Source organism: Sander vitreus, chromosome 3 (assembly GCF_031162955.1).
Source record: "Sander vitreus isolate 19-12246 chromosome 3, sanVit1, whole genome shotgun sequence".
Lineage (NCBI taxonomy): Eukaryota > Metazoa > Chordata > Actinopteri > Perciformes > Percidae > Sander > Sander vitreus.
The window spans coordinates 17,934,448-17,958,401 of NC_135857.1; the positions used below are offsets into that span (position 1 = coordinate 17,934,448).

General features: G+C 41.2%; 3 protein-coding genes across 11 annotated transcripts in view; 1 reads left to right on the forward strand and 2 right to left on the reverse strand.

The window, feature by feature from the left end:
* Window positions 1-10,789, reverse strand: part of fchsd2 (FCH and double SH3 domains 2) — a 65,777-nt gene extending 54,988 nt beyond the window's left edge. The window contains exons 1-2 of one of the 3 annotated variants that reach the window (XM_078246318.1): window positions 10,474-10,785; window positions 6,184-6,281 (exon numbers count right to left, since the gene is read on the reverse strand). In XM_078246318.1, the coding sequence (XP_078102444.1) occupies window positions 6,184-6,281; window positions 10,474-10,494 (119 nt within the window). In that variant the 5' untranslated portion in view covers window positions 10,495-10,785. Of the gene's footprint in view, window positions 1-6,183; window positions 6,282-10,473 lie in introns of all 3 variants that reach the window. The other 2 variants (XM_078246320.1, XM_078246321.1) reach the window with 2 other exon arrangements.
* p2ry2.1 (purinergic receptor P2Y2, tandem duplicate 1) overlaps window positions 1-16,582 on the forward strand; it is a 46,269-nt gene extending 29,687 nt beyond the window's left edge. For 2 of the 4 annotated variants that reach the window (XM_078246327.1, XM_078246329.1), the window contains exons 2-5: window positions 14,476-14,829; window positions 14,975-15,143; window positions 15,456-15,792; window positions 15,873-16,582. In XM_078246327.1, coding sequence (XP_078102453.1) covers window positions 14,493-14,829; window positions 14,975-15,143; window positions 15,456-15,792; window positions 15,873-16,061 — 1,032 coding nt within the window. In that variant the 5' untranslated portion in view covers window positions 14,476-14,492 and the 3' untranslated portion in view covers window positions 16,062-16,582. Of the gene's footprint in view, window positions 1-12,958; window positions 13,093-13,114; window positions 13,421-14,475; window positions 14,830-14,974; window positions 15,144-15,455; window positions 15,793-15,872 lie in introns of those variants that run through there. The other 2 variants (XM_078246326.1, XM_078246328.1) reach the window with 2 other exon arrangements.
* Window positions 16,583-17,550: 968 nt separating this feature from the next.
* The window catches only part of relt (RELT TNF receptor), a 29,547-nt gene continuing 23,143 nt past the window's right edge, over window positions 17,551-23,954 (reverse strand). For 2 of the 4 annotated variants that reach the window (XM_078246322.1, XM_078246323.1), the window contains exons 7-11: window positions 23,690-23,770; window positions 23,153-23,231; window positions 20,751-21,143; window positions 19,793-19,921; window positions 17,551-19,187 (exon numbers count right to left, since the gene is read on the reverse strand). In XM_078246322.1, coding sequence (XP_078102448.1) covers window positions 19,184-19,187; window positions 19,793-19,921; window positions 20,751-21,143; window positions 23,153-23,231; window positions 23,690-23,770 — 686 coding nt within the window. In that variant the 3' untranslated portion in view covers window positions 17,551-19,183. Of the gene's footprint in view, window positions 19,188-19,788; window positions 19,922-20,750; window positions 21,144-23,152; window positions 23,232-23,689; window positions 23,771-23,954 lie in introns of those variants that run through there. The other 2 variants (XM_078246325.1, XM_078246324.1) reach the window with 2 other exon arrangements.

The window sequence follows — 23,954 nt, forward strand, 5'->3', positions numbered from 1 at the left end:
ATCTTCATCCGCTTATCCGGGGTCGGGTCGCGGGGGTAGCAGCTCCAGCAGGGGACCCCAAACTTCCCTTTCCCGGGCCACATTAACCAGCTCCGACTGGGGGATCCCGAGGCGTTCCCAGGCCAGGTTAGAGATATAATCCCTCCACCTAGTCCTGGGTCTCCCGAGGCCTCCTCCCAGCTGGACGTGCCTGGAACACCTCCCTAGGGAGGCGCTCCCAGGGGGCATCCTTACCAGATGCCCGAACCACCTCAACTGGCTCCTTTCGACGCAGCGAGCAGCGGCTCTACTCCGAGCTCCTCACGGATAACTGAGCTTCTCACCCTATCTCTAAGGGAGACGCCAGCTACCCTCCTGAGGAAACCCATTTCGGCCGCTTGTACCCTGGATCTTGTTCTTTCGGTCATGACCCAGCCTTCATGACCATAGGTGAGGGTAGGAACAAAAACTGACCGGTAGATTGAGAGCTTTGCCTTCTGGCTCAGCTCTCTTTTCGTCACAACGGTGCGATAAATTGAATGTAATACCGCACCTGCTGTGCCGATTCTCCGACCAATCTCCCGCTCCATTGTCCCCTCACTCGCGAACAAGACCCCCAAGGTACTTGAACTCCTTCACTTGGGGGTAAGGACTCATTCCCTACCTGGAGAAGGCACTCCATCGGTTTCCTGCTGAGAACCATGGCCTCCGATTTAGAGGTGCTGATCCTCATCCCAGCCGCTTCACACTCGGCTGCGAACCGATCCAGTGAGTGCTGAAGGTCACAGGCCGATGATGCCATCAGGACCACATCATCTGCAAAAAGCAGCGATGAGATCCCCAGCCCACCGAACTGCAACCCCTCTCCACCCCGACTACGCCTCGATATCCTGTCCATAAATACTACAAACAGGATTGGTGACAAAGCGCAGCCCTGGCGGAGGCCAACTCTCACCTGAAACGAGTCCGACTTACTGCCGAGAACCCGGACACAGCTCTCGCTTTGGTCGTACAGAGATTGGATGGCCCTGAGAAGGGACCCCTCACCCTGTACTCCCGCAGCACCTCCACAGTATCTCCCGGGGCACCCGGTCATACGCCTTCTCCAGATCCACAAAACACATGTAGACTGGTTGGGCATACTCCCAGGCTCCCTCCAGGATCCTTGCAGAGTAAAGATCTGGTCCGTTGTTCCACGACCAGGACGGAATCCGCATTGTTCCTCTTCAACCTGAGATTCGAGCTATCAACCGAACCCTCCTTTCCAGCACCTTGGAGTAGACTTTACCGGGAGGCTGAGAAGTGTGATACCCCTGTAATTGGCACACACCCTCTGGTCCCCCTTTTTTAAAAAGGGGAACCACCACCCCGGTCTGCCACTCCTTAGGCACCGTCCCAGACTTCCACGCAATGTTGAAGAGGCGTGTCAACCAAGACAACCCCTCCACACCCAGAGCTTTAAGCATTTCTGGACGGATCTCATCAATTCCTGGGGCTTTGCCACTGTGGAGTTGTTTAACTACCTCAGCAACCTCCACCAGGGAAATTGATGCCAATCCCCCCTCATCCTCCAGCTCTGCCTCTACCATAGAGGGCGATTAGTCGGATTTAGGAGTTCCTCAAAGTGCTCCTTCCACCGCCCTATTACCTCCTCAGTTGAGGTCAACAGCGTCCCATCCTTACTGTACACAGCTTGGATGGTTCTCCCGCTTCCCCCTCCTGAGGTGGCGAACGGTTTTCCAGAAGTACCTTGGTGCCGACCGAAAGTCCTTCTCCATGTCTTCTCCGAACTTCTCCCACACACGCTGCTTTGCCTCTTTCACGGCAGAGGCTGCAGCCCTTCGGGCCCTTCGGTACCTTGCAACTGCCTCCGGAGTCGTCTGGGATAACATATCCCGGAAAGACTCCTTTCTTCAGTCGGACGGCTTCCTGACCACCGGTGTCCACCACGGTGTTCGTGGGTTACCGCCCCTTGAGGCACCTAAGACCCTAAGACCACAGCTCCTCACCGCAGCTTCAGCAATGGAAACTTTGAACATTGTCCACTCAGGTTCAATGCCCCCCAGCCTCCACAGGGATGCACGAAAAAGCTCCGCCGGAGGTGTGAGTTGAAAGTCTGTCGGACAGGGGCCTCCTCCAGACGTTCCCAATTTACCCGCACTACCCGTTTGGGCTTACCAGGTCTGTCCAGAGTCTTCCCCCACCCCCTGACCCAACTCACCACCAGATGGTGATCGGTTGACAGCTCTGCCCCTCTCTTCACCCGAGTGTCCAAAACATATGGCCTCAGATCAGATGAAACGATTATAAAATCGATCATTGACCTTTTGGCCTAGGGTGCTCTGGTACCAAGTACACTTATGAGCATCCCTATGTTCGAACATGGTGTTCGAGAGATAAATGAAACCCAAATTTCATTTATCCCATGCAAATGTGCCACCAAAAACACAGACATGGGGGGGGTAAATATTACATCACGGCCAGTGCAGTCCAGGCATCAGCTACAAAAAAACAGCACTTTCATCCTTTGTTTTCTCACTACTGTCATCGCCATGATTGATGATGTTCTTTGTGGATTATTTATAATGCACACTCTGTCTAGACTATGGTAAATTGCATGCACTTGACTTTGCAACCTGTCTAAAAGTATTCTGACAACAAGTAAAATACCGTCTTCACGGAGGGGTGGATTGTTGAAAAGCTCCCATATCATGCCAATCATTAGAACAGATTTAAAAATGCAGTGCTGCATGGCAAAGCATACAATGCCTTTTGCGAAAATCAAAAAGGCCATCAGGCAAAAAGGCCATCACAATGTCACAATGATGGCCTTTTTCATTCACTGATCCAAATCTACAGATCAAACCGATATAACACAACTGCAATACTGAAATTGTGTTACAGCTTCATTATTAAGTTCAGCACAAGGAAGGGCAAGTAGGTGTATAGAAGATAGCTGTGTGTGTGTGTGTGTGTGTGTGTGTGTGTGTGTGTGTGTGTGTGTGTGTGTGTGTGTGTGTGTGTGTGTGTGTAGCTGTTGGGGCAGACATAAGGGTATGGGGGATTTAGCTGGATTAAGGACACCAAGTTGACTCCCTGAGTCCACCAACTTGTCATCATTTTCTCCTCTCTCTCTCTCTCTCTCTCTCTCTCTTATCCTCTCTCCTAAAACTAGTCCAGCTAAAATGCAGTCCCAGAGGATTAAATACACTTCCCTTTCTTTCTTTCTTTTTGTCCCGCCCTTTTACCTGTTAGAATTGGTAAACAGGGTTAATGCACTACAGCTAGCAACATTTGTGCATGTGTGGTTGAGTGCGTAAATTGATTAAAGCCAGCCTGTGGATTAATTAGGGTAAATAACCTCAGAGCAGATTTTTGGATTTAATAGTTAAAATGTACTGTAGGCAGAAAAATGTGTGTCTGTCAACAGAGTGTGTTTCATTATGTGACCACACTTTCCTTGTCTTGTAAGGTCCAGCTCTTTTAAAGAAGTTATTTAGTTGACATGACATTTGCAAAAGTCTAGCCAAGTCCACATAAACTTTTTGTTTTTTTTAACAAAAGGACAATATCCCCTAATTACAGTACTGTAAATGGCCCAGTGTTAGCCAGCTGGCTAGCTTCCTACTGTAGTCTATTCACTGACTGTTTGCAGGCATCATTGCAGTTATCAACTCTGCATTCTGACCCTGGATGGGGAAAGGTCAATACTTGCTGCTCCCTGTGGAAATCACTGCTGCATTAATCTTGCATTGTCCACACAGCATTCCGGGATGGGAGAGAAACGTGCTCTGGTTTATTGGCATTTTTTAAAACCAATCACAAGTGCAGCACAGAGCCCCGGTCGCCGCTGCAAAATAGCCTCAGGAAGGAACTTGTTTTGGTGGAACATGTGTACGTTCAAAGGTTGTTTTAGTCGTGCAACAGAAAACTCAGATTGGACAGATAGTCTAGCTAGCTGTCTGGATTTACCCTGCAGACTCTATAATCAGCACTGCTCCCAGTAGACCACATGGACAAAACACACACACCAGGGCTGATAAAACGTGCAATACAACATGTGACTGTGCAATTACTGTAAATACATTTTACTATTTCATATTTACTCTCTTTAATTATATTTATTATTGTGTGTTAACGTGTGTCTTTTACTTTTCCTCTTATCCCTTGCTGCTGCAACAGTGTGAATTTCCCCATTGTGGGATTAATAAAGGATTTTGAATCTTAAATCTTGAATCGGAGATCTGAGGAGCAGTTAACCATAGCCCTCATAAATCGACCGGAGTTTAAAATACATAACATAACGCGATTTTCCAAGCAAACGTAGGTGTCACATTTCACGGGACCCGTGTGAACGCGGTTTTGATGGTAAATCGGTCGTCGAGGCTTTCATCGCTGTTTGTCACTCTACCTGAGGAGAAAATGCTGTACTCGCGCTGTTGTTTATTCACTGCCACTTTGTCTGTGTTACCTGTCTGTATTATTCCCCTGCATGTCATTCTGCTATGTTTGTACTTTTTGTTTCTCTGTAAGCGTGCTGTGTCCATAACTTAGCTACTGTTTGTGACAAAAAATTTCCTCTTGGGGACGAAGTCTAAAGTCCATTTAGTTGACATGACTTTGCGAGTGATGACGTCCCGTCACTGTTCCAGCTATCGGCAGTGCGCAGCTGCTAAATGTATGAAGGGGAAACAGTCAACAGTTATTCTTCTGTTGATTGACTAATCGACTTATGATTTCAGCCATATAACTGTCACATCAGACCAATGACAATAGAAAGAATCAATAAATAAATAAATAAACAAAATGATCATGAAAAGATCATTCATTTCAGTGGTATTGGTGAAGACAGTTGACAGTTTGGCCAGCTGATGCCTTTTAGTACCTCAGGTACCGCGCTACTGAAAAGATAGCTAGTTCTGACAAGAGTAACGGTGGTCAAAGTCAGTATTATTGAACGGCCATGTTGCTTTTGATGTGAATTTCAGGTAACCCGAACTCTTCTAATCTTAAATGACAATCTTACAAAAATATCCATCTCTACAATAAAGTCAGATCAGTGCCATACATCACAGACAGAAAAACTAGTGGGGCCTCAGTGTCTTGCCCAAGGATACATCGACAAAGCTGATGCTTGTTGCCGCAGGGGGCTTGAGTCCAGATCTCCCAATTTAAAGGTGGTCTCCCTAAACACTGCACCACCCTGCTGCTCCTGATTTTACCACCAGGAGAATGTGTCATCAGAAATAATTACAAAACATCAAAGGCTAGAGGAATGCACTAAGAAAACACTGCAGGCAGCGTCTTTCAACCATGAGGATGACAAGGCCAATTTGAAGATCTGTATCCAGTGGCATGTAGCTTCATCCACCACTGACTAAAAGAACTAACACATTGTGGTTACATATGCTTAACTGGCTCTCCCACAAGTGAGACCAGGGCCTTGTTCACTCTCCAAAACCCAGCAGCAACAAGGCAATCTGTTCTCAAACAGCTGGAGCTGCCCCCAAGAGTGAAAGGGAGAGAAAGAGAGGGGAAGTCTCAGAGAGAGAAGAGAAAGTGTGAAAATGAGAAACAAGAGAAAGGGATGGAAGCAGAGAAGCAAAGAGTATAAGAGCGTCTGCTGTCATAAATGATCAATGCTTAGTCAACACAGAAAAAAATGAGAGCGTGTGAAAGAACCAGGGTTTCCTCCCACTGCCAAAAGGGAAAACTGCCAGAATCACATACGTCATGAGTAAACAGAGCTGAGACTAAATGAAAAAAGAGAAATATGTAGACAGACAAAAAAAATAGTCAGAGCAAAAAAGAGACAGAAACAGCATAGAGAATATGACAGTGAGATACAAAATGAAATTTGGAAGAAATAAGAAAGAAGAAAGAGAGGAAGAAAGACAGAATCGGAGAGCAGGAAGAGGGCAGCAGGAAATTCCTTCGTCATTTTCCCGAGCCTTTGGCCTTCTCAAAAAAACTGGAATATGACAATCCTCCTCCTCTTTTTCTTTCTAATGCCACTCCTCCCTCACTCATTAGTTGTTTCCTTCCTTCTTTCCTTTTGCGCATGGCTGTGTCCATGTGTGCATTCCGTGCACACATGGACACATCACGGTCACATGACGACTAGAATCAAAATCATCTGGCAGTTGGTGAGTGTATTCTTCAGGATTGTGTTAGTACACGCATGCGATACAGACGTGTTCATACCTCATGTCTTCCAGCAGGTCATATTCAGTCTGGTATTTAAAGTGCAGTCTTGTCATCTGCTCTGTGTGTGTGTTTTTCAGCTCCTGTGTCACTTTGACCTGGAGGGAACAAAAAGACACGTCAAGTAAAGGATTTTTTCATGTATTCATTCGTCTGCTGTGCATGTGTTATTCGTGTAATGGCTCAAATTCACCTTCAGAAAGCCCGCCTCTACAACAAATCCTTCCACATTGATCAAATCAATCATGAGATATACAAAGTAAAACTAGATATCATCTGAGACTATGGTTGTTATAGTACAGCTTAAATGTTGCCTTTTCCTGGTCATAAAAGAGTTCACTGAACTGTGAATGCCTCTACCTGCCTAAAAGTATTATACACATTCAAAATTTATAGATTTTTTTCCCTCAGTGGCATATCACCCACCCCTACTTGGATTAAATGTTGCATGAAATCACAAAAAGTCACACACTATTCTGACAAACGCAGTAACATAATCCAGTATGACTGTAACGAACAATTATTTCCTTTATTCGTGTATTTGCTGATTATGTTTTCAATGAAAAAATAGTGACCGTGGACTCTAACAAGTCAAAGATGTTTCAAAATAAATTAAATGAGAGATTGCAATAAATTAATATTTGAATATGATGACTGGTCGTAGTCAGTAACATAAAATGTGTTTTCATCCCCCGAAGTTCACGGAATGCACAAAATATTGAGAACATACTGGTTTCATTAAGTGCACTGATTAAGGTGAATCAAGGTAAAAATCATCATTAGGCCTATTCTGTTGTGATTTCTTTCATTGAATCCATATCTGCCACAAAGGATCTGATGGCGATAAAGACAGAGAAAGTCAAAGAAGGATCTTTTTTAGCTCTGAGATGTAAGGCTAGACTGTGGGGAAAAAAGGGGCTACAACTCAAGGTTCTGAATGTTATGTTTTTTAGTGTAGTATCATATAGTTTGGCTTCTGTCACATGAGCCAACATACACATGCACACACAAATAATGTAACCCCCATCATCACTCGATCAATCACCACCTATATATCTAGAGTGTGCTCAGCTCTACGGTCACCTGAAAGGAACACATACACACGCAGTCCCATCAGTGATCCAACAACGTAACAATCAGTGTCCAGGTTTTGTCAGACTTTTGGAGAGGCTGGAGGAGGCTTTTTGCAATTAGAGGTGACTGAATATACTTTTAACAACCCATAACAGTATTTAGGAGCCACAGACAGACTCCATGTGTAATAGGAAAAGATGCTAATTGTATCACCTCATCCGAAAATTAATTTAGGTGGTCAGACCGGGGGCTATAACCTGCACTCATTCACACAGTCTTGTGCAAAAACAGACATAGAACTCACCCTTAATACACACACACAGTAATGGTCATTGTGTATTGTCGAGTACATTCCATCAGCTATTCACCAGAGTAACAGTGGGCAAATTCATGACTGTTCTAGACAAAACAATCAACAACATAACACACACTACACTGGCGCACACACACACACACACACACACACACACAGCAGAGCTCTTTTCTTTCATGTGCTGTGTCTTTGAAGATAAGGAGGGAGTGGTTCATTACATTATCAGGGCAAAGTGACTTCACTTAATTTCACCTTATATCACTCATAGGAAACCACAGGAAGAAAGAGGGAGAGAGAGAGAGAGAGAGAGAGAGAGAGAGAGCGAGAGAGAGAGAGAGAGAGAGAGAGAGAGAGAACGGCAAAGGGTGGCAAGAGTATTGGGGAGACAAATTGAGAGGAAGAGTGGCAAAGGGGGTGGTTGGCATGAGAAGAGAAGGGAGGAGAATATGAAGGGTGTGTAAGTGAGAGTAAGTAAGAAAGAAGAGAGAGAAAAGAAGATGGCTGAGACTGAGAAAGAGACGGTCAGTAGGGGAGAGTGAGAGTGAAAAAGATGGGATATGGAGATGAGGCAAAGAGAAAGAGATATGTTTATTAAAAGGTCAAGAGCTCAGGTGGTGTAGCCTAGTGGAAGCTGATGCAGCAGATAAGTCTGTACCACTGAGAAAGTGGTTGCTCTTTTTTTAAACCAAACATCCACACATATTTTATAGTGATTCTGATGGATACATCCCACCTGGATGAGAAAGTAACAAAATAGCAGGGTTGGGCGATATGACCTTATATATATATATATATATACATACATATATATATATATATATATATATATATATATATACATACATATATATATATATATATATATACCAAGATAAATTAACAGATTTGCCATGTCCAGTCAGTTCATATGTATTTCCTTTCTCATGATAGCTTGCATCTGATATGTTTGTCCTGTTTGATTACAGTATGACTAGGTAAAAATACTGAACTGTTGGCTGATGTGTTAGTTGAACTTTTGGGAAATATGGCCTTCATTTTATGGAGCAATGTATTGCCTTTTTTCAGCCTCATTAGCAGCCATCTTTAATTTAGGCCACATAAAACTAACATATGAGAGTCAAACCAGCTCAGTCTGTAAGCAGATGTGCTGAGAACAGGCAAAACACTAAAGGGGCTGCATGTGTCGCACTGGGAGAGAAATTATTAGTATCCAAGAGCCAAATACTGATACACTATGGCTGTGATGCTGTGGGCTGAGTGTATTGAGTGTGCCAGCCACATTGGCAAGGGGGTAACCGACAGTATTTTGCTAATAAATTATGTTTTATTCTTGGAAGCATTTTCGCAGCAAACTGAATGAGAAAGACACAGCTGCAGACAAATGATATCTTACAAAATTAATATGACCGTAATAGTGCATTTGATCACACACAGTGGAACAAGTAGGGCTGGGTACCGAATTCAATACTTTTTGTGCACCGACCGAATTGCCTATAAAGTATCGAGTATCGAAAAATGCCTCGTCATTCAATACCCAATTTCACTACCTTCGGAATAAATCTCATCAGTGTCAGTAAGCCAATAAGCATGCTGCATGCTTCTACCAAGATCTAATAATGTTTGTGATTGGCTGTCTAACGTTACACGTCGCAGAGGCATGCATGAAAAACTCTACGTTACGCACAGAGACTGGGCTCACGTAGTAGGAGCTGGAAAATAAAAAGATTTATGCCGTATTGTGTAATGTTGTAATTTCTTTTCGTTTTATAAAATTGGTATAATCGAAAAAAGTATAGTTTAGAAACCGGTATCGAAGTCATGGTATTGGTATCCGTACCGGCTTCCAATATGTTTATACCCAGCCCTAGGTCGGAACAAGACAACCACAGAGGTCTCTGCAGCCTCAATGATGAAAGAACCTGTTCAAGTGTGTATGTGTTTTACAGACATGATATAACATGTTCAAGGCTAGTCTGTGTGTAGAAACCCAGAGCATAAATGGCACTGAGGGAATATGTGGCAATTAAGAGAAAACTGTGCAGAGGTTCCCAGCATAGTCATTGTCTCTCATGCATTTATTTCAGGACAACTCACACACTCATAGAAAGCAATGACAAGCATCTTTACATACTCTCACACACACTGGTACCAAACTGTAAGGGACTGTTTTTTTTCCTCAGCCCATACAGAATCAATACGTCAGTATCAGACATGGCTCTGCCAGCATGTCTCCTCAGTGTGTGTGCGTGTGTGTGTGTGTGTGTGTGTGTGTGTGTGTGTGTGTGTGTGTGTGGCATTTGTCAGCTCAGCCTTTGATGAAAAGATGTGACCCTGGACGGACTGAAGGTCTTCCCTTAAGACAAGAAGCATCACAACGTGGAGAAACGACAGCTTTTGTTATGCTGTCTGGAGGACTATTGGCACAATTTTACGATAACGTTATATAAATCAGCAAAATAACCGGTGCTATACTAGCGTTACATTGACGTTAAATTGTGGACTAACTTACGTTATTCATTAACGTTACTGTAATGCTACTAGCTATACCGTTGCTGCCATGTGTGTGGTGCATTGTAGAGAACCTCTCATGTTAGCCCACCTAGCGTTTTCTAGCTCCGTTATTTGACGTTTGACGGCTCACGCTACAACGTTAACGGCTGGATAGATTCATATTAATGTCACTAGGTTACTGACTAACCTAGCTAGCAAACGCTACTAATTTTGGCTAGCAAAGGTCTTTTCTCCCCTTTAATTGTCTTTAGCCTGCAGCATTAGACGCTTTTTGTATGTTTAGTAGAACACAACATCCACATCTAGCTAAGGTTACTAACGTTACACTGTTATCTGTCTGTCATTGTCTGTACAGCCCAGCTAAAATATAACGGACTCTGGAAATCACTCACCTTCCTCGGCGGCGGCTGCATTTTGGAGTATTGACATGAATGGTTGTTCCCTTGCGAGATGTATTGTAATTCCAATAGGAAATCCAAATCAGTGTGGGACTAATATTTTGTCTCCAACTAAAAATCCTCCCCTCCAGACGACAGGGAGGAAAGACAGGAGTTAAATTTGTACTCCGGCGGCCATGATTGATGATAAATGGCTAGTTTGTACAGAGCAGAAACTGAAGCTCCGAAGAGAGGCTGAACACACTTGTGTTGGCTGCTGCCACTACTAGAGGACTAGTGTGTACTGTACTGTGTTGTGAAGCAGGAGAGCAGACAAGCAGAAGAAAAAGCAGAGGGAAGGGATGGTGGGGGATATTAACGGGGAACCCCTTCAGCAACTAGCTAAGCTCAACGGCTCCACAACGTGGCGAGGCACGATATAGCGTCCTGTCTGTGATAACAACACTGCGAGCGGAAAGACATCCTTTTTGTTCTGCCTCCACTCGCCTGCAGTCGACAGTAACCTCGATTAACACTTACGCAAAGGTGTTTTAAACCAAATAAGGGGACAAGAAGGATGATAACTGCAAAATGGGACTCTTTATCTACTGAGCATTAGGGGTTTGAGCTGGCCGCCAGCCTGCTCAAGGGGAAAAGACTGACTGACAGGTGGAGAGCCTGCGTCCTGCAGACCTGCATAGCAACAAGAAACCGCAGTCGAACAAGGAAAAATCGATCGCATACAGCAGACATATAGTACAGTTGTCTTTATACAGTCTATGTTGTAGATACGTATTTTATATATACATATATATATATATATATATATATATATATATATATATATATATATATTTTATTTTATTTTTTTTTTTTTTTTTCTCCATACATATATACATGGAAAAATAAATAAACAAACAAAAGACACATTACCAAATGTTAGACTATTGGGTTGGTAATAATAATAATAATAATAATTATAACTATTTTCATGTAAATGTAATTCGAATTCAGCGGAAATTATCTTAGCTATTGACTCACACAAATCACTAAAATAATTATGCATTTGCAAAACTTGCTAGACTTGTGTATTTGTGTACAATGGAATACCAGGGAGTAGACAGGGTAAAAAGGGGTCATGGGATTCATTGGAAGCTGGTGCTGTGGTGCTAAGTGAACAAGTACTCTTGGTTGCTTGTGGTTAAAAATGTGTGTGAAATGGAAATTGAAATTGTTCAAACCTCTCAAGGTTAAGACACTTGTTACTGGGGGAAAGAAATGCAGTCAATGTTATTGTGGCCCAGAAAAACTTCTGTCACATGCCACTAATGCCAAACTACAAAAGATTGTTATGGTTGGCAACAATGTCTTACAAAACAGACAAGTGAGTGGAACTAATATATGACTCCCTGGAAGTATTTATTTTGGCTAGATAGAAGAAAATGCTGAAATAATAATAATCTGCCAATAATTTTACTTTACGCCTTCTACATGACATGGCCAAGGTTAAGGTTAAGGGCCATGTAATCATTAATACACCAAGTTTCTGGAGCAGGTAAGACATTAAGTACCCTTTTCTTACTTTCCTCTCAGTATAACACACACACACACACACACACACACACACACACACACACACACACACACACACACACACACACACACACACACTCACACACACATACATACATATTCAAAGACATGCACACACATTCACAGTCAGAGACACCAAACAAATCTATTACCACCCACACAAATAACTGTATGCCAGTGGCACAGAAGAAAATGGCTGACAGTCATTGTTGGATTATACTGTATTTGTTAGGATCCTGCCAGGATGCTTTTAGTTTATGATTTCTCTTGTGATTTGGCGTAGGAGAATATATTTATTTGGCCATACTAAGGTAAGACATTTTTCTGTCAAAACAGTCAAGTACTTCAATTAAAAGTACAAAAAAACAGCATGGATGGTTAGCTTTGATTCACATATTGCATATCTGAAATGTGAGAAATCACAGGTAATCTAAAGGTAAACATTTTTTCAGTGGAGCTGTCAGGTTTACTGTATTTCTGTGGGGACACAAAGGACCATTTATTTATGTTTTTGATTACATGGCAGGAGATTCCTAATATTCCTTGCTTGCAAAATCCTTATGCTAATAGATGTGTTTTTATTAAGATTTACCTGTCTATAAAAAGGCCTTTTGTCTTTGAATTGGTGGTACATTTTCTTTCAATAATAGCTTATTGTGATAAGAATTAGTTCTAATTCTTATGCCCTATTAAAAGCGAGGTTACAAAGAAAAATAATAAGTAAATGTTGATCATTATATAGGCCTATACTTATCATAGTAATGATTACATTTATTAGTCTCAATAGGGTTTACTTTCTGGGTTTACCAAACTGAAAAAAATCATCATCCCCAGGCTAAACTGGCAACGCAATGTATACAAGCTACAGCTTGTCAGATAGCACACACCTCCACAGATTTTTTCCCCCACTGAAGTATCTTAAGCACGCATTCAACCATAAGCAACACAGTTAGATGTACTGTACATTGTACTTCTGCTCGTGAGAATGAAGATACATTACACAGGATGGTCAGACAGTCTTTGAAAAGCGATTCATACAGTGTGAGTAATTTCATATGTTTTAGGGGGTTTGTCCTTAGGGAAGGGGGCTTTTTGTAAATGTATTTGGATGTAATGTGGATGTGCTTTTTTTTTTAACTCAATAGTAAGCTGCGTACAGTTTGGTGTGGTGTGCACACAGCAGGTCAGAGGGATTTGAAGTACAAAAGATGCGCTCTGTCTCAGGTCTGTTATCTGTTAAATTCAACCTGCAGCTGTTTTGAAGAGAATCAAAAAGGCAGTGAAGTCAGGGTACAGAATCAGTATCAATACAGAGAGGGAAGAAAAAAGAGAGCGCTGTAGGTTAACAAATCCCTCAGCCGACAAACAAGTAAGTCTGGCAGCTACTGTCTTATGTATTTGCATGTTAAGTTTTTAAGGTGTCCCTTCTATGTGACTTGTTTGGTCTTAGGTTTGTCAGATAAATAGATTTATAGAGGTAGAAAAGAGTGGACTGAGGTTAACAATGTAACAAGCCAGTGAGCACAACAGAAAGAAAGGTTTGAGCAGGGTCTCAAACAAGGTCTGGTTTGAGTTAAAAAGTTATTCCTCTGTCTCTCCCAAGGTTTTGGAAACCTTTGGCATGCAAAGTGCCAGAATGAGTGCGGTTTTTCTACATGAGAACACAGCTGCACTTACATTTTTGCAAAAGCTTGTTACCACAAAAGTCTGTGTGATTCTGTGTCTGAATCTTTTGCAGTTCAGATATGTTAAAATATTTAGTTTTCTTTATTATTTTGGGGGAGAAAGGCGAAGTATTTCAGTTCTGCTGAGACAAGAAGTCTCATAAAGTAAACCTGTTGGGGCAAGTGGTGGAATACTACAGTAGATCTTGTTACCTGCTTGTTACTCACATATACAGCACTAATCTATTTTGCGGCCAGACTCACTATTCACTCACACTTGTTTATTTACTCTAACAGAAGAAGGATTTAGGATTTAATCAGTTATGATTTGATATGGGTGCTACCATTTAAGTTTCCTCTTGTCTTTTCTCTATCCCTCACAATTATTCTCTCATTTACTCAACCACCCACTCAGAAAGAAAAAGGTGAATAAAGGATATCATCATTAAAAGGATTTTTATCCTGTGGAATGCACAATTGCTTAACATGGGATGACTCATGTTATAAACTGGCTTGTGTAAATTTGATTGCAACATCACAATAGACCGGTCAATTCTGCAGTATACTGGACTGTTCTGCTCAGGCATGCTAATGTGAATGACTTGGGGCATCCTAAAATGTGATTGAGGTTGATGTCTCGCAGTCAGACTCATTTCCTGTGACTCCACACTCTCTATTTCTGTGTGTATGATCACTTCTTCATGGTTGTTCAAATGCAGCATATTCACAATCTATTGCTTTGTACTTTCTTTTTCCTCAGGTGATTTCCCAACTGAGATGGCCACCTTTGACAACAACATGACCAACCTAACCAATGTCAGTGCCTTCTACTGTCACTTTCAAGAACATTTTAAATATATTCTCCTTCCTGTCAGCTATACCCTGGTCTTTGTAATTGGCCTGGCGCTGAACGCCATAGCGTTATATGTGATTGTGTTCCGCACTAAGTGCTGGAAGCCCTCCACTATCTACATGTTTAACCTGACGATGTGCGACACACTCTACATCCTCACTCTGCCCTTCCTCATCTATTACTACGCAGATCAGAATGACTGGCCCTTCAGCGAACCATTCTGCAAGCTCATACGCTTCCTGTTTTATACCAACTTATATGGTACAGTGATGGCATGGCACAGACCCATACAATAGAGCAAAAAAAGAGTTTGATATATGATATGGTTATAGCGGTATGATATTCCACGAGACACAATATTATACAATATAAAAAAGAGTATATTAAATATTTATCACTCTGGCAGGTTCCATTCTGTTCCTGTGCTGTATCAGCCTGCATCGCTTCGTTGGCATCTGCTATCCAGTCCGCTCCCTCTATTGGGTCAGCGCTCGTCGGGCCAGGCTGGTATCTGTGGCATTGTGGGCCTTTGTATTATTCTGCCAGTCACCTATTCTCTACTTCTCAAGAATTAGGTGATTTAAATTTGTATATTTGTCTCCCTTTTCTTTCCCCCTTCATTCCTTCCTTACCTACTTACTGTAATATCCCTCTTCATTGTATTAAAAGTTTTTAAGTGTGGGCTATTGATTTTTCTGGCACACCAACTACCTTATATTGGGGTGCCATAATGGGACACACTTAAATGAACTACCAACCTGTCAGCTAACACATTTTCGTTGTATCTTCTTTCATTCATCACTCCTAACTTTTTTTCCATGGTTCACTGCTGAACAAGGCAGCACTACTGTTTAATATTCCTAAACAATTGTTATCTCCTTTGCCAGTGATGTGGAGGGTGAGCGGATCTGCTACGACACCACTAGCCCAGAGCTTTTTGATGAATTCCTGGTGTACAGCTCAGCTGTGTCAGTGGTAATGTTTGCCTTGCCCTTCATGGTGGTGATGGTGTGCAATGGCCTCATGGTGCGGAAGCTTCTGAAGCCTGGCTGGGGGTCTGAAAGGGCTGAGAGGGGAGGCCTGTCAGCCCAACGTTCCAAGCAGAAGTCGGTGAAGATGATCATCATTGTGCTGGCAGCATTCATGCTCTGCTTCCTGCCTTTCCACCTCAACAGGAGTCTTTACTACTCTTTTAGATACCTAAGGCAGGTCGATCCATCACAGGTGAGGACAAACACTTTCATGTTAAATGTGTTATAATGACTTTAAAAACTCAGGATGTGACGTTTTTATATGTTCATCAGATCAGCTGTAAGTTGCTGGAGGCAACCAGTGTTGCCTACAAGGTGACCCGACCTTTAGCCAGTGCCAACAGCTGTGTGGACCCCATCCTTTACTTCCTGGCTGGGCAGGATGTCCGCAGTAGCCTCACCAAGAAGAACAAATCATCGAAACCAACAAGTGTGAGCCAACACCTGGCCACACAACTCTGATCCAATATAACTATTTTGGTAAAAATGCAGAAAGCTGTGGGGAAAAGTGCAGTACTTATTGCCGGTCTCTTCTGGTAGATGTGCCTCCCCACACTGACACCGACAGACACTGCATTCAGATTAACCAGTAGAAGTGCATGTTCAGATATGACTGAAGGGTATAAATAAACATCTAAATCATGTAGTGGGCATTAAAGGCTGTTAAATGATTTCTACAGATCATATTATGTTATGTTTGAAAAGCTATAATGTATGGACAGAACTAAATTATATGGAGCTCCACATCTGTGGTTTGTGTTGATTATACTGAACAACTGCTGCACCTGATGTTTGTACAGTATGTTTGTATAGGAATAAGTGGATTTTCCACGGCTCATCTTTCTTTCCACATATCGGACAAAGGTGATAAACCACACCACTCTGTTGAGACTTCTTTTGAATATGCTGGAGCAGTGCTTACGTCTCACTTCACAAAATGTGAAGAAATGCAAAAATAATATTAAAATAAAATGTATAAATGATGTCATCATTGTTGTGGTGATACATTTTTATCATTTGTCTCACTGCATTTGTTTAATGTCATAATTTGCAAGATATAATTCTTGCATAATGGCTGTAGAATGAGTCAATCATTCTGTGACACATTTTCTTAGAAAAGCTGGTGTATTACGTATATGTTGTCCTTTAATGTTAGTTAGTTCATTGATTCTCTCTCTTAGTGTCTGGGCAGCTGAGTAGGGAATTTGAAACCAGAGAAGTTAGTCGTCTTATCTGTGATTTGTAGGAAGAGTATCCTTAGTTACAGTTTAGCTGAGACTTGGTAAATGTCATTGTTATTCACTACACTTAATATACATAACAGCTGCCATTTTATCTGATGAACACCAACCACCGCTAGAGGGCGACACTGCCTAACAAACAAGACAGGCCATGATGCTTTAGTTTTAACTACATTGTTGACTTTTTCTATTTCACTAGATTTTTCCCTCACAAACCTACACCTCATTCACAGACAAAAGCACACAAACACAAAGACAAATTACTGTATGTCACCAAGAAGAACAGCAAAAGAGACATGTTTTTAAAATACACCTCTTTTTTATTTGTAAGAGTAAAAACATCACACAGAAAAATGTAATATTATAAATGCATACAAAGTTGATGAGATAAATGTTTTTTTTTAATCCTTCCAGCAACACTTCAGCTTGAAAACATGTAATAATAATGCTAATAATAGTACTGTAATAAAAACAGATCAAAAGAAAATGTGTAACTGCTGCAACCAATACATATCCAGTCCTCCAGACATGTTGTATTCCTCATAATAAGAAAATGATGGGATAAAAAACCTCTTATGATTATAGTACACTATTTAAAACCCATGAAGATGTAAACTGAAACCAACTGGGCTGTATGACTTTGAGGTATCTCAACCACTAATCCTCTGTAGCCACTGGTTGGTTTATTTAATAAACTGTATGTGTGTGTGTGTGTGTGTGTGTGTGTGTGTGTGTGTGTGTGTGTGTGTGTGTGTGTGTGTGTGTGTGTGTGTGTGTGTGTGTGTGTGTGTATTTATGTGGGAGTAGTTCCTTAAAGTTATGGAGATTGTATAACTTCTGGCTATGTGTACTGTACAGTATGTGTGTGTAGGACTTTAGGTTTTAAAAGTTCATGTTTAAAACACTGAAATGTTGCACTCAAATTGTGAAGAAAAAAAATCATATACATCATGTTGATTAAATCAGAAATTCAGCTTATATGCATGATGTTGTGACAGAGTTTACCGTTTTTTTTTTAAATGATGGACTACAAACGTCACTTATTGGTGCAGTGCAGTTGTCTTTCACCTCATACATACAGTACTGTATGCTAAAATTATAAAACCAGGTGTTTCTCCATACCCACCCATATTTACATATGTACACTAATTTACATGTTCTATACTACAAAAGTGACATCTACCCATCTAACTCTTTCTAGGACCCAAATGAAAATTGCAGCCTCTAACTGCCATTGGGATGCAGTGTTACAGTATTGGGGGCCCACTCTGAGAACACATTTTGGCCCCTGATCACCTACTTGGACCTATTTTTAAAGGTTGCAATTGTTATTGTTGCTGACTGCGGGTAGGTTTACATCACTGAGTGAATGTTTCTCAAACTCTTCAAGGTTCACTGAACTCAGTGAGTGCATCTTCGGTTGAGACTACATTCAACATCATCAAGGTCTAAAACCTCAACTCACCTGCACATCCTATATGGGCAGAAGAGAAGCGAGATTACTAAACTTGTAAAATAAAATATTTAAAACAACACAATATAACATTTTGTCCTCATAATACTTTCTGTAGTGCTACCGTACTCTGTAATCAAGTGTCTTATATGGCCCAAAATCATATAGGTTTTTATGTCAACCAAGCCAGATTTGCCTTGTCTTTTGGTAAAAACCTTCAAACTCTTATGCTCATATGGCACTTGATGACAGACAACTTGATATGATTGATTGTATATTTCCTCTTTTCTTTCTTTTTTTTAAAGAACATACTTGAACGAGTTTGTTTCAGTCTCAATGCTGTTTGAGTTCTGCCTTTTGTCAGTTATGTATTCCACAGTGTTTTGTCCTCGTCACTGTACACAAGTAGTGTAGATGTGTCTGTCTACCTGTATTGTTTGTGTCCGCCTATGTATGTTTCACCCCTGTGTCTATATTGGGAGCACAAATATAGGGGCTGAGAACACGTTTTTTTTCATGATCCAAACTGCTCTTTTTTTCTCCCTCTCGTTCTTACTAGTAGTGTCAGGTTTTGACAATCTGTTGTCACAGAGCTATACTTTCCCACATTCTCTTTGGATTTAGACAGTGAAGGAAAGCAGCTGTGATTTGAGTTGAACTTCTACGATGGTACATCTGATACATCTGCAAAGTACAATATTGTTTGTATGCAATAATAAATACAGTTATATTCCTCTTATCACATGAATAAAAAAAAAATTATTCCAGCATGAGGTGGTTCTTGTAGTTTCAGTCCGTCGTCTAGAAACACCCTCCCTGCCAGATGTCAAGTTGTCAGTGAATGATAAGGTCATCTTCAGCGAGGTAGCGTTATCACACTCTCTGTCTCTTCACCTGAGAGAGTCAAAATGTCAAGGAAGTGGCAGGATAAGGACATGAAGGACAGAATGGAAGATTTCCAAGTATAAGACGTGACAAATAAATGCCTTTGAGCCGTTTTTTAAAGCACACTTATCTCATTATTCCTTATTTGGGCTGATTTTGAAGCATAAATGATTGCTTACTTAAGGGATTTTTTAAGACATCAGGCAGGTCGTTTTGACACAGGCAGGTCGACATGATTACTGTAATAATGCTGATTCTAAGAGTGTTGTGTGTTGATCATGTGTATGAGCAGACAATAGGAAACAGAAGAAGCTCATTTTCTTAATCATTTTAGAGAAAATCCTCTGATAAACTGATCATACCGTGTATAATTTCATTTCCCAGTGAAACAGACCACATACTTCAGTGCTGGCCCGAAGAATGTGAGCCGAAATAATGAGCTTGAGCTACTTCACAGCACTTTAACCCATAAAAATGAGAAGTGTGCATTGTGGAAGAAATAGAAAGGAATGGGTAAGGAGAGGGGTGATTACAGCTAGCACGTGTACAGTAGAAGGAAAAAAGAGAGTGAGAGGAGGAAGCGTGTGACTGTGTGTTGCAGGTTGTAGGCCTACCTCCTGATGCCAAATGATGAAGAGGAACAGAAGGGTTTCCCTCCAAACAGGGAGTTTCGATGCTCTTGGGATGATGTCTTGGTTTCTATGGCGACGGGCTTCTGCTCGGGGATCTGAGTGACTTGAAACCTGTCAGTCGAGCGAGAGATGTCATCACTGTTACATTCATGGCAATCATGGTATTATGGCTGCTAAAACACACATGTTCTTACAGGAGTGTGAAGCTGTTTGAGAGTGTGTGTGAAGCTTAATTAGTCTTTCTACTGTGTTTGATCATCTTTTCTGCTACATTTTGAGGCTTATTTTAAATCACGTAAATTCTACTGTACTGTAGATCTGAACCTGTTACATTAGAAAACAGTTTATAGCCTCTAGCCTTTCTATAACTCAACTGGACTGTGGTAAAATGACTGTGAATGTGTCAGCAGTGGAAGAAGTATTCAGATGAGTCAGTAAAGTAGATGAAGTAAAAGCAGCAATACCACAGTGTAAGAAATACGCCATATAAGTAAAGGTCCTGCATTCAAAGTTTAGAAGTGATATCAGACAATTCAACATAAAGTATTACAAGTGAAAGTACTCATTAGAGGTGAATTATTATAAAATATATTATTGTATTATTATAACTGAATCTGATTTAATATAACTAACCGAATGTGGCTCAAGAGAACAGTATATACTCTAGATGAAGGTCCGGAGGGACCGAAACGTTTCTAAATAAAATGTGATGCTATAGTAAGAGCAGAGTGCAGGATTTTTTTCCTTTGTTTTGTAGTTGATTTAAAATCTCTATCAAAGTAACTAATAATTATAACTCTCAAACACATTTAAAGTTTAATCTTTGCCTCTAAAATGTGGTGTAAAGTAACAGAAAAAGTAACAATGTATTTGCATTGCAGGTGTGTCATGTATCATGTCAGTTATGTGTTGGGTATGAAACAATATGGACCCCTCTCACCTTCCCACAGACAACACTGCCAGCTCTCCCTCCTCCGCCTCCTTCACTTCATTCCCTTCCGCCTTTTCCTGCACAGTATTTGGCACAGTATTTGGTACAGCTTGTGTAATGTGGGTATCGATAAACACCCCCCCCAGCAGGGGTCTCTTCTGCTGGTCGGTGGAGGTGTCCAGGGAGGGCAGGATGAGGGTCTGGGGGGGCTTCAGGGGATCTTTGAGTGAATCCAGGGGAGGTATGAGGACAGCGGGCCATTTTCTCTGGGCGCAGCGGGTGCAGCGGTAGCCGTGTTTGGGGGCCAGTCCGGAGAGGCCAGAGATGGTGTGGAGGTGGGACTGATGAGGGCACAGCCTGGGGAGGGAACGGAAAGTGGACAGTGGAGATAGCATTGGGAACCTGGGAGGAAGATCAGGAGAGGATGAATTTTTTAGACACTTTTATTTTTAGACACTTTTATGTCAAGACAAATTTCCCTAAAAATTCAAATATTGAGAAACTTAAACTTAAAAAGATGGTTGCCAAATCCATAAATGTTACTGATAATTGAGTCAAAAATTGAACCTTGAATCGTAAATCACCTATACTCCTCATAATATCTGAACACACGCACAAAACCATACACACTTTCCCTCGTCTTGGTCCGATAGGGCCATCTAGAGTACCTATGACATTTATGTTAGTTACATCAATAAAATGCTAGTCTTGTCAGTCTAGACCATCTTATGCAGATTGTCTCTTCTGTTCCCTATTGCTTCCTAACAGATTAAAGGTTTTGTGTTGCTAACAAAGCATATAGTAATGCCAGAATGACAAATGAATCTTTTAAGACTTAAGACTCTTAAAACTTTAAGAGTTAGAAAAACCCCAAAACTAGCCAAACATTACCTTCCCCTCCACCTTTGCTTAGTGTGAATGTATACATGGAAATTCATTTAAAATTGAAATGTGAAGTGTTATCTGTTAGCAAGTCCACCCGGGCCTCTTTAGCTTTGGTCTTTCCATGGTTTGTTTGTGCAGAGAAAGGCAGAGCAAAAGAGATGAATGCAGCTGTATGTCCCAGTGTTGTTATAGTTAGTGGGTGATCTGTAGTGACCCCTGCAGAAACTCCCACCACACACACACACACACACACACACACACACACACACACACACACACACACACACACACACACACACACACACACACACACACACACACAGGATCTGAAAGCTTTCCAGATTTCAGTGTGCATATCATGTGTGTGTGTCAGAATGTTCTCGAATCCTAAGCTCACATGTTACACCAGCCCATTGAGCAGCACCACACTGCCAGAGGCCCCTGATACCTCTCACTGTTGTCAATGTGGCATACATACTGGGTTGTAATGTATCTAGTTACCATCCATATAAAAGTGTGAGATAAGATGAACTTATGTGGGAAAAGCTGTGTCAGTGCAGCAGCAAATAATAAAGGGGCAATTTGGAGTATGAAGATGACTTCTCTGACTTCTGCTGCCAGTGCTGATAAAGGAAATCACAGTGGTGTAGACTATGGTATAAAGCAGCATATTGCTGGTTTTGTTAGATTAACTTCTGATTACTTGAGCACTTTTATTGGACGCAGATTACAACCAAAGTTCCAACCACAAATACACATGGTCATGTAAATTGTGTGACTTCAAGCTATGTGACAGCCAATGAGCTTAGTGACACGCTGGCTGTTTAAGCCTCATGAATCAACAGACAGCGGATACAACTGTGTCAGACACTCACTTCAGACATAGGCCTACAGGAGTGAATCACTGCCAAGTATCAGCCCACTCCAGAACTCCACTGAGGAATTGTATGAGATTACTTTCTTTTCCTCTTTAATAAAAAACAAAACATTTTAAATTGCAGCTGGCATTACATTATTAAAATGTGTTAGAGTTGAAAACACAACTAGTGGAGGCACGATATGGAATTATAATCCTGTAAAACACAGTTTGCATTTTTATTTGTTAGGATAAAAAAAACGTATAAAAAAAACCTGTTTGCAATAGAAGATATTACAATGTTACAATGTGTTATACAAGATGGCTCCACTGGGAGTTTGAGCCAAGTCGTAATATTTCTATAAGATTCCAATTTAAAAATAATAATACAAATATTTGCAACTTTAATAGTGGTTCTGAATCTATTGGTTTATATCAATATTCAGTTTAGACACACACACACACACGCACACACACACACACACACACACACACACACACACACACACACACACACACACACACAGCTTTCTTACAAAATGCTCACTGCCTTGCTCTCTCCCAGACTTCTCTTGCCTCTGTATTCATTTTAACCTTGAGCAGCATTACTGAGCATGTACATGTTGAAGGTATATACTGAGGGAGTGTGTAAGCGAGTGTGGTCTCATACTTGATTGACGAGGCTTTGCTCGTGGCCATCTGTTTGCTCTCGTACTCCAGCAGCAGTTCCTCCAGTGCAGCAGCATTTTCTGAAAGACACACACACTTTCAGATGAGACTCAATCAATGATGTACTACAGTGACAGTCAATACTATAAATCAAAATATACTCAAACTTGCCCTGTCTGCTAGAATGTGGTTTACATAAGACCATATTAGATGTTTATAAATAACATTTATCTTTGTGCTTATTGGTGATTGATTGGAAAAATAAACTAGACCATTGTAGGATTAACATTTGGTTCTACTTTTCATTCTAAAAAGGGGAAGACTTTTGTATCTCACTTCAAAAACAACCAATGTCTCTTTTCACTTTTTGCTGTGTTGGCATTTCTAGCATTAAGGAGCGGACAGTCTAAGCTCGCAGCTGTTGAGACGTGTTTGTGACGTACTCTGATGACACACTGCGTTCCCCTCTAAAGCCACAATGGATGAAATTACTCTGACCACTAGCTCCTATGTGATGTCACTGCTGCTCAACACCCACCTTTCTTCTCAGTGATGAGGCGAACCAGAACACTGATGGTGTCTTCGTTCAGGTCGTCAGATATGTAGGGACAATTGTTACCTAAAGCAAGCAAAAAAGACAAGCAGAGACAGACGGGGACAATTAGCAGACATATATTTTATAATACTGTATATTGCATTTTAGGTTCTAGATCCTAGATTCTAGAACTAATATAATGTCATTTTAATCTATGTAATTATATACATACATATAACCATATAATGTAAAATTATTCTTACAGTCT